General features: G+C 42.2%; 1 protein-coding gene across 3 annotated transcripts in view; it reads right to left on the reverse strand.

Annotated features, from left to right (window-relative positions):
* Positions 1–1979: 1979 nt before the first annotated feature.
* anp32e (acidic (leucine-rich) nuclear phosphoprotein 32 family, member E) overlaps positions 1980–10465 on the reverse strand; it is an 11385-nt gene continuing 2899 nt past the window's right edge. Inside the window, exons 2-7 of one of the 3 annotated variants that reach the window (XM_008296917.1) lie at positions 9362–9511; positions 7741–7863; positions 7500–7662; positions 7337–7428; positions 6384–6423; positions 1980–6297 (exon numbers count right to left, since the gene is read on the reverse strand). In XM_008296917.1, coding sequence (XP_008295139.1) covers positions 6212–6297; positions 6384–6423; positions 7337–7428; positions 7500–7662; positions 7741–7863; positions 9362–9511 — 654 coding nt within the window. In that variant the 3' untranslated portion in view covers positions 1980–6211. Of the gene's footprint in view, positions 6298–6383; positions 6424–7300; positions 7429–7499; positions 7663–7740; positions 7864–9361; positions 9512–10465 lie in introns of all 3 variants that reach the window. The other 2 variants (XM_008296916.1, XM_008296915.1) reach the window with 2 other exon arrangements.

Below are 10465 nucleotides of genomic sequence, written 5' to 3' on the forward strand. Positions count from 1 at the left end.
AAGGAAAGAGGAGCCATGAAGTTAAAATAAAGCTGAGTGTTGACTTAAAGCACCAACACACATTAAATACTGGGACTGTCCTTTAATTCAGAGCCCTGCTTAAATACATTCTTTAAATACGTGGAGAGGAAGAGTGAAGACTAGAGGACGACGGCGCCCCCTGCAGGACGAACACCAGACACACAGCTCATCGTCTGACAGCTGATCAATATTCAGTCAGACCTCTGACACACTCCTCTCTCATCGCCATCTTTTTCTTTCTCTACATTTTCCCCTGCTGACCTCTGCTGTCTCCTCCTCTCTCCTGTTTCATTGATGTTTATCAGCTGATCCAGTGTTTGTTTGTTTACAGGCTGAACTGGAACTCATGTTGCCTTCAGGGTACCTTTACACAGTCAGTTGTTTTCAGTTAACTCTCAGTCAGAGGGACTGAGCTGTTCTACTTTCATAAATGACGTGCAAATATTTTATCAACGTTTTCAGAGAAACTTATCAAACTTATACTTGAACACTTTTTCAGTATCTAGATTTTTTGGGGGGTTTAAGTAAACTAACTTTCTGGTATGATTTTATTTATCTTGTGTTAATCCAGTTTGCTTCTATTTCACATATTATATATACAGGTTTCAAACTTTTGCATAAATACTGTATTTACATGTGTTTTCTCCCCGCCTATTAATATTTTATGTTATTTTTCAATTATTTTTTGGGGGGGCAACATGTGGTCTATTTATTTAAATATTTACTAATTTTTCTATTTTATTTAAACTTTATCTATGTATATTTATAGATTTTCACAAAAATTAATTCGTTATTATTTTGACATTTTACTTTTATTGGAATTTTTCTGTGAACTAGTTTTATTTAGTTGAATTGATTTATTATTATTATTATTATATTATATATATTTATTATTATTATATATATTTATTTAATTGAATTTCCCTTCTGGGATAAATAAAGTATTTTTCTTTTTTCATTTCATTTAGCTAGTTTTCATTATTTTCTACAATCACCTTTTTTTCTGCTAGCATTTTATCTTTTTATTTATATTAAGATTTTTTTTTTTAAATCCGCTAACATTTTTATCTCCTTTTATTTATACATTTGCTCAAATTACACCTATTTATTTTTTTATTCATACATCATTTCATTGTTTACTGTTTACTAAATTTTTTTCTAACATTTAGCATTTTTATTGTATTTTCTTTTTCCATTAAATTGTTTTTTTCTGCGTTTTGTCCTGTTCTGTAATCAATAAATTGTAATCAGTAATGATGAGCTGCTGAAACAGAAACTCACGTACATCGACGTTCGGCGGGTCGCTGGCTCGAGTGTTCAGGTGCTTCCTGTCAGACGATGTGAAGGGAACGCTCAGAAGACGCTGTCGAGCCCTGATCCTCGTCTTGTCCAGGTTGAGCTCACAGTTGTGTTTCAGTTAAATATAGTTTGAGGGTCAGTGGAGCTTTGACTCATTCTCTGGCTGTAAAGACAACATGCAGGGCATTCTGGGAAATGAAGACTTGAGTTAATGTATTTCAGAGCAGAAAAACAAAGGACGGCGAGTTGAACACAGATCCTGAGAGCCCGCAGGGTTACACGTGACGGTGAAGAGACCAGATCATCATCAAACTGTGGTTTTCCTTTTGTGTTTTTTATTCAAAACCCTCGACATGTTTTTGTTACACCACAAAAAGTCAAACACAGTTTTTTTCCCCACAGACGGGATGACGGAGGGGGAGTAACAGCTGACGGAGGAGCCGGGGTCAGAGGTCGGAGACGGGGTCAACTACCACCTCGCTGCAGGAAACAAACATCTTTAAAAAATAAAAACCAACCTGAAGCTGAGCCCAGAGTCTATTTACAATATTGCCTTAAAAACCGGAGTCGACCCTGACCTCAGCAGGTCCGACAGACGTGACCTTCGACTTTTACACTCTTAAAACAACACAGCAGTTTAACACACCAGTTTTTTTTTAAACTCATTGTTTCTGTGGTTCGTGTCAACACTTGTGACTTAACTGTTCACCTGGATACGATCCCTCACTGGCTTCCCACCCATATAAAAACATGGAGATCATTTTAATTTAATCTGCCAAGTAAGTTTTCAGTGAACTGGTCGATCATTTCGTCTCTTTTTCACTGGCCTTTGGAAATGATTTTTCAGTATTCCAGAGTTCACGTTGGTGGACTTCAGTTTATTAAACGCTGATGTTTTCTTCAGTCAAATCAGCCTTTATGTTGCAGCTGAACAAATGTTTTTCTGCTCACTGACTAATTCTTTAATCATTTCAGCTTTACATGCAGCTAGACATCAAACCTCTGAGTTCCTGAAAACATACGGTGGATAGAATTCTCCAACCTCTGGGCTGGGAGTCCTTGTTGTGTTGCCTGATTTACACGTTCGTACATTTAAATCAAGTTTGTTAAAAGTTTACCTGAATTTAGAAAAACGTGTTAAAATGACGACAAGCCTCAGAGTGAATTTTGGCAGCTGTTGGTAACGTGATATGATGGAATTGTGTATAAATAACTCGCCTGCTTCAAGGACATTTCTCGCATCTTGCCTACACATGGATTTTATTTTCAGTGCACAGAGGAGGGACAGCTAGCGAGTCGCGACAAGATATTTGGTGAATCTTCTAAAAATAGTACTGGATTAGAATTGCTGACCTCAAAAAAAAGTCTCTGAAGTCGGTGAGCTATCGCACAATGAAAGTAGGTGCTTTTAAACAGTCGTGTTGTTTTTAGGAGTGCAAAACGAGAAAAGCTCAAAGTTTACAGCAGTTAGTTAAAAGTCAGAGCAGCTGCTTCATTATGACCAAACGGAGCGCGTCAGGACACAAACGAACAGATGAATATATCTTCAGATTGCTGATGGACTCATGATCATTCTGTGTCTGTGCTCATAAAGAATTTAAATATCTGAATGATTCGTTTACTTCCTGCCGGGTCGGGTTTGGTCCTTGTTAACACAGCCAGAGGAAGTAGAGTTAAAAGCTGCAGAGAGCAGCGACACCTGAATCAGATGTGACAGGTGTGTCCAGTTCAGGCTCCGCCTCCTACAAAGAAAAACGCTGCTGTGGAGCTGCTTTTCATGATGATAAGAGGAGCTGAGATGTAAAGAAGTGATGCAAGGACGGACGAGCCGAAGCTGCCAAATGAGAAATGAGTTTCATCTCTGAGCTCCTCCTGAAGCCTCCTCGTCCCCTCGAGGTGCGTTAAAGTAACTGGAAAATCCTCCATGATGGCGGAGGGGGAACGATTTCCAGAAGGAGAGAGAAAGCAGAAGTTAGCATCATGAAAAGCAGCCTGTTAGTCTGAAGACTTCCGTACTCAAAATCCCAGGATGCACTGCACACACAAATAATGCATTAAGACGAGCACGTAAAGTCAGAAATAGGTGGGACCATCTGAGGTGTTTGTTTTCAGGTGTTGGTGCTTCAGCAAGCATCTGACTGTACAGCTGGTTCAGTATAAATAAAGTTGGATCAATTCAAAAGCAGCTGTTTGGGGAAGATTTCTTAATACTCGTTTGTTTTCTGACTGTGACGGAGAACACCTGAACGCACCATACGTGAAACATCTCCAGTGGGTTTAGGTCAAAGGTGAGGTCGTTTTGTTGGAGGCGGAGCCTGAAGCGCGACACGGCGGCGGTGTAATCATCACGCAGGGATGGGCAGTTTGAGGACGAGCCGCTCGGTTTTACATCAAACTAAAAACATCAACAGCTGCTGATCAATAACACAAAAAGAAAAACACATCAGAACTAAATATTCCTCCCACCCGCCCCCCCTATCTCCCCCCTACAACAAATCAAACACACACTGGGAATATGATCATCACTAGGATCTCCTATGTGGACCTGAGCTACAGCAGGTCTGCATATCTCTAACTGTGACGGGGCCGAGTGAACATCCCTGACTGGCTGTGCGGTCCTGAAGGGGGCGCTCTCCTCTCCGCTCCGCTCAGACTGATATGGCTGCAAGACGAAGCGGCTTCTTGTTCTCTGGTCTGTTTTAAAGTTGAGGATCAGATTCAGTGTGGATGGTCTGTCCTGTCTGAGGCTCCTGAGAACGCGTTCACGTCCTGTTCCTGCAGAACCGTCTCTGATGCCGAACAATAAAAACCTGGAAGGAAAAAGGAGGTCCAGAGGAGACGTTTCTACTGCGGGTGAAACTCCATGTTTGGGGGACGGCTGCACACTTGGTGTAATAATAGCACGTGACACTGATGGTTTTCAGACAGTTCCAGCTCGCAGGAAGCAAACGAATAAAGCCCAGTGCAGACTACGAGACACGCGTAGTCCCAGGTAGCGCTGCCACTGACTGCACGGCTGCATGAAGCTTTGAAGATTGTCACTTTCGTATTGTTTTGATGGACACATGTAATTACAGCTCTCTGTTGTTTAACCCTCTGAACCCCAAAAACCCGCCGGCGGGTTTAAAGGCATGTTGTCTTAAAAAAAAGAATTAAAAAACCAAAATGACACAAATTATCAGCTAAAAACCGTAAAAACAAAACAGATTTTCACCTGTCTGACAGTCACTGAAGCACTCATCTGTGATGTGCTGCTCAGTCAGAAAACTTGACCAAATCAAAGCTTAAAATCACGATTATTCTACAAATCTCAGTTAAAAATTGTTGCCAAAAACAAACCATTTTTATCCAACCAGGTAACCGTTTGAACATTAGTGACTCAACTGTGACTTCTCGGCTGAACTGCAGGCTGTGCTTACACAGAGCAGAGAGGAAAAATGTAGGTAGTAAAATATCTACAGTGTGTAGATTCTTTTTGTCAATATTGAAAAAATGAGCCCACAGTGAGTAAAAATGCCCAGAACCTGCTTAGAGTTCAGAGGGTTAAAGCGAATGTGAAGGGCCTGAGCAGGACAAAGAGTCTCTGTGAGCTTTAAATTGACTCCACAGCATGAACTAAACTGATGTTCAAACAAAGTGCATCACCCTTCAAAACTCTAATTATTATCACAATAACGTCAGACGAGATTTCTTACAGGCTGCATCAGAACAAAACAGACGTAGGTGATCATGTAATATCACATCAGTGGTGACTTTCAGCAAATAAGTTATTCATATGGACAAATATGTTTTTACTTCAGGCTACTACTCTCTTCAAAGGCCTCTTTTTCCAGGGTTCCTGATGCTTTCACAAGAAATTTTTGCAGATTTCTTTCATGCAACAGTCAGATCGGTTAAGAAGCTGCAGCCATTCTAAGTTTGGTAACTTTGGCTTTTTTGCTTCAAAATGTGAGGGGAGTAGGAGGTGTTGCTGAGACATTTCTGGGTAATGCATTTTCTCTGAACACCAGTGTATAACTGTTTAATAATCGCTGTTTTAAAAGCGTCTGTACAAACTATTTTTAGCCACGTGCTGCAAGGAAACACGAAAGTTTCAATGTGATTTCAAATACTGTTGGGTTTTTAGGAAATATAAATATAATTTCTGAGCACAGGAGCCGAGTTGTTCCTGAACTGTAGCTGCCGCTGTCATAGAGGGTTTGAGTTTTCCTACCCTGCACTGAGCAGGCTGCACAAGAGGTGATTCACACACAAACAGTTTGTGTGTCTTCTGTTTGATGAGCTACTTGTAAATTTACGTGCACGTGTTGTTGTCGTGTTAAATAAAATACAACATGTGCAGCACCAGCATCAGCATTTTTCATATCTGATTTTTTTTTTTTAATTTGTGGGACGAACGGATCTCGAATCTGCACTGGACTTAAGCAGAAATCTACATCAGAAGGTCCGTTAGTGCCAGCAGGAGAAGAGCTGTCCCTGAAGCTGTGAAAGAAATCACCCTGTTTCTGTGAGGACAGATTCATACGAGCAGGAGCCGAAATCACACCGAAGTCCAGTCAGGAACCAGAAAACTGCGGCCGGACTTCAGCCGTCCAGCGAGACGTTGAGACGAGGACCAGAGTCCAGGATGTGGAGAGGAGGCAGACACAAGCTTTGATCCTGAACCAGGTTTTAAAGGGAAACGTGAGGAGTTCAGATAAAATCTTTCTCTGTAAATCTCATATATCATCTAAAAATAAACACGTGATTCTATTACAAACTGAAACCAACTATCTCGGGTCGCAGCGCCGTGGTTGCCGTGGTTGCTGTCTGGCGGAGGTCGGGTCCGGAGGTGGACTGAGACGGACAGAAACGGGACAGGACGACACACAGACGACGCTCGGCTGGAGGACTAGTCGTCCTCGTCGTCGTCGTCATCTTCGCCTTCGTCGTCCACGTCCCTCTTCCTCTTCTGTCCCTGAACGCCTGCCGCGTCCTCTGCAGAGACACAACAGACCAATCAGAGCGCTGCACACAATCACCTGGGTGTCACTTTCAGCTGCAACATCAAAACAAGCGCTCACCTTCCTCCTCCTCCTCTGCATAGTCCTCCTCATCCTCGTCCTGTGATGAAGCACAGACAGAAAAGAAGAGGAGGAGTTTAACGTTTACTTCACTTTCAAAATAAAAGCAGCTGTGAGCTACACGCACTTTCTAAATGGACGACACTAATGAAGCTCTACGTCACTGTGACCAGGCCGACCGCCATCAGACCGACTCTGACAGGCTGCTGTTCAGCAGCAGGTACGATGCATTTTACAGATAAAGCTAACTTCTGGAAACCTCATGATTTAGGTTTTTTTTTTTTTTTAAAGCACCTGTAAATTACTTTTATTTTTTTTATTTAACCTGTAATGATACAGGAAGCTTCATTGAAATTAAAAATCAATGGCACATGATTGTCCTGCGTGTGGCTGCAGTCTCATATTAACATCTGCATTTTTTCTGCTTGAGTTTCTATAAGAAAATTAGAACTTATGTTCCAAACAACTGCAGAAAATGATAAAATAGTTGAGAAGTAAGTGTAAAACCTCTTATAGAGCATAGAAAAACCTCCGTCCTGTGTCAGAGGCGGCCATTCTGGTGCTGAACCTGGTCAAGACCACAGTCACACCTGAGGTGAACCCATCAGACGGCTCAGTTCAGACCAGCCAGAGAACTGGACTCCATCGGATTTGTTTTAGAAGATTCACTGAATCTTCTTCTCTGCTTCTGTTTGCTGTCGTTACCATGGAAACTACTTATCAAGACAAGTTTTAACTCATCATGAAGTCTAAATAAGTATTTTAAAATCATAGTTTAAATGCTTCCTGGTGCATTGTGGGAGAATTCGGCCCTTCAAAGGTCAGACACAGCGCGTCGTCTGGATCTGGTTCTCTGCCTGGCTGAGCACAGGTGCATGATGGGAATCTACCTACAGACTGAAGCCTGAGTTGCCCACCTGATCGCCCCGGTTCACCTGAAAGCTCAGCCCCACCTCTCCTCCCTCTGAGCCGTCCTCATCCTCCTCTTCGTCTTCGTCGTCGTCATACTCTCCGGTCGGTCCCGCTCCGTCTTCGCCGTCTTCGTCTGGAAACACAGAGACACCGTCAGACGGAGGACGGAGGAACCGTTTGCTCAGGTTTGAACCGAAGCCTCACCTTCATCGTCGGCCTCCGAGTCGGGCGCCTCGTTGTCCTCCTGGTCGAAGCCGTCCAGGTAGGTGACCTGAGGCAGCAGCTCGAACACGCTCTCCCTGTAGTCCTCCAGAGACGTGATCTCACAGTTGAACAGGTCCAGACTCTGCAGGCTCTTCAGGTTTTGCTGCAGCAGAACACAGCGTGTTAGCATGTTAGCGTGTTAGCAGCTGTACACAGAATGTGAGATGAGAGAGGTTCTGACCAGAGCCTCCACGGTGCTCAGCTCTTTGATCTTGTTCCCGCTCAGGTTGAGGTAGGTCAGGTTGGGACACTTCTCCGACAGAGTCTCCAGAGAACCTGACAGGTTGTTGTCGCTGAGCTCCAACTGAGGAAGCAGAGAGAGAACAGTCAGGAGAACAGCCAGGAGGGACAACAGCCAGGAGGGACAACAGCCATGAGAACTTTAGAAGAGAGAACAGTCAGGAGAAAGAACATTCAGGGAAAAAAACAAAAGTCAAGGAGTCAGGTGAACTTTAGGAGAGAGAACAGTCGGTAAATCTAGAGGAGAGAGAACAGTCAGGAGAACATTCTAGAGAACAGCTGAGAAAACAGCAGAGTGAACGGCCGAGAGAACAGCTGACAGAACAGCTGAGAGAACGGCCGAGAGAACAGCCAGAACCGCTTGGACAATAGTGGAGAGAGATCAGTCAGGAGAACAGGCAGAGCAGTCAGGAGAATAGTCGCAATATAAAACAATCAGGAGATCAGTCACAAGAACAGCAAAGAAGGCAAACAGCCACGTGAACAGTCGAAAGAACAACCAAAAAGACAACTGAAAGAAGTATAGTCAGGAGAAGAGGAGTTGGGAGGGAGAACAGCAGTGCGATCAGTCAAGAGAGAACAATCTCTCTTGACTTGTAGTCTGTGGAGCTGTTAAACTGAACTTGCAGGACTGGTGCATTAGACTACGTTTATTTTAGATCAGCGTTTCTAATAAACCGGCAACTGAGTGTCCAAAAAAAAACTACTAAAGGAGAGACGATATAGACACAATAGTCTTAATGTTCAGGTAAATTGAGCGATTTTGTGATGTTTTTTTTTTTTTTTTTTAATAAAATGAAACTGTTGAACTTCATCAGATGAAAACCCCACATGGGTTGACCTCTACTGGGCGTTTGTATTGATTATAAACCTTCATACAGTCAAAGATTTCACCAGGACAAAGAGCTGAGCCGTCTGACCTGCTGCCATCTCAGTTTCAGGTCTTACCTGAGTCTGAGCTAAAGCACAAAGGTGACACCTGCTGGACCAACAGGTGTCCTGCAGACACATCACTGCCTAAACACACCTGTCCAGGTGCTGCACTGCTGTCGGTGCGTTCTTTATTCCAAAATCACAACATTATCAAAAAACTACTTTTGCACTTGTTAGTCAAATGAGAATCTCCATCCTGTCATGAATCCATTTTTTTCTAATCTGTCTCTCAACATAACAAACACCTGAAGCGTCCAACAGAACAATGTTAAATTCAGTGTTTTTATATCAGGAGTTCCAAGAAGCAAGAACAGTTGAACAAACCCAACATGAGCCATGTTCAGAGCCAGTTTACACAGAAAAGTGTGAAATGATGAAGTGATCGATTCCTCACAGGTAAACATCAAAGACACTGTGATAAAAATTTCAACTTTGTCAGACGCGTTATGCATAAAAACACTAAAATCAAAGACGTCAAGACAGATGTTTTAGTGTTTCTTTCCAAAAGCAAACCTACATGTGGACATTAGAGAAATATTTCAATCCTCCTGCATATGTTGGAGTAGCTCATCTTTACACTTGGTCTCCTTCCTCCTGCAGCTCACTACACCTGCCAGGTGCCTGCTTACCTTGCGTAGTTTGGGCAGTGAGGGCAGCTTAGCCAGCGAGCTCAGACCCACGTTGACCATACTGAGGAACTCCAGCTCCGTGAACTCGTCCGTCAGACCTTCGACCTCTCCGTCTGCAGAGCGACTGTTGTCCACCACCAGCTCTGCTATCTGTGGGACAGAAGAAAGGCATGATGGGAGAAAATACTTTGAACCTTTTGCTTGACGGTAACTTGGTTAAAACTTGTTAAAATGACTCTGCTGCCCCTGACCACTGAAAAATCCAGATTGCATAAACCTAACTGTACAACGTTCTACAATAAAAACACAACTTTACAACAACAATTAAAGGATCACTGTTGATTATTTTTCTTCCAGGTGACTAATCAATAAGTTGACTCTTGACTTGCTAGAACGCAAATGTCACACTGGACTCTGGAGTCATTGTTCAATATTGGCTGATGTTTTACAAGCCAAACAATGAATCAGCAGATTAATCAATAATGAAAGTCATCGTTGTTGCCGACAGACAGAAAGCTTCTCTTTTGTTTTAATAGCACACAGAATAACACCTGCTTCATGCTCAAATTCGGGACAATAAGACCAAAAATTATTTATTAGGGCATAAATTTATTGATATTTATACCATATATATCTGTCGGAAGCTCTCAGCTGTATGTATCAATAATTCAAAGTCAAATATTAAATATTAAAATCACATAAGCTGGAGCAGAGAGGAGGTATGAGGTCAGTTCATTTAATTCATGTTTAGATCTAAAAGCTGCAACAGTGACTTATAGAAAAAGGCCACAGAAGGAGAGGCCGGGACTGTTCTGTGTTCTGATTGGTCATTTTATTCATTACTGTTTGTTCAAAAACCTATGGAGCAGGAAAAATGACATATGTATAAATAAATACGTAATTAAATTAATAATTAATCAAATGAATGTCTTGGATTTAGTTCAGCATTTCCAGACGTCCACTTCTACATGTATTTATTTATTTATGCATACATTTATGTTTTTATTCATGTTTTTCTTTGTCCGTGTCATGATTGGCTGACCAATCCTGCAGCTGACCTGGGCTGAGGTTAGGACCAACCACCCAATTACCAAACAGACAGAA

This window comes from Stegastes partitus, unplaced genomic scaffold (genome assembly GCF_000690725.1).
Source record: "Stegastes partitus isolate 25-593 unplaced genomic scaffold, Stegastes_partitus-1.0.2 Scaffold1166, whole genome shotgun sequence".
In the NCBI taxonomy this organism is placed as follows: Eukaryota; Metazoa; Chordata; class Actinopteri; family Pomacentridae; genus Stegastes; species Stegastes partitus.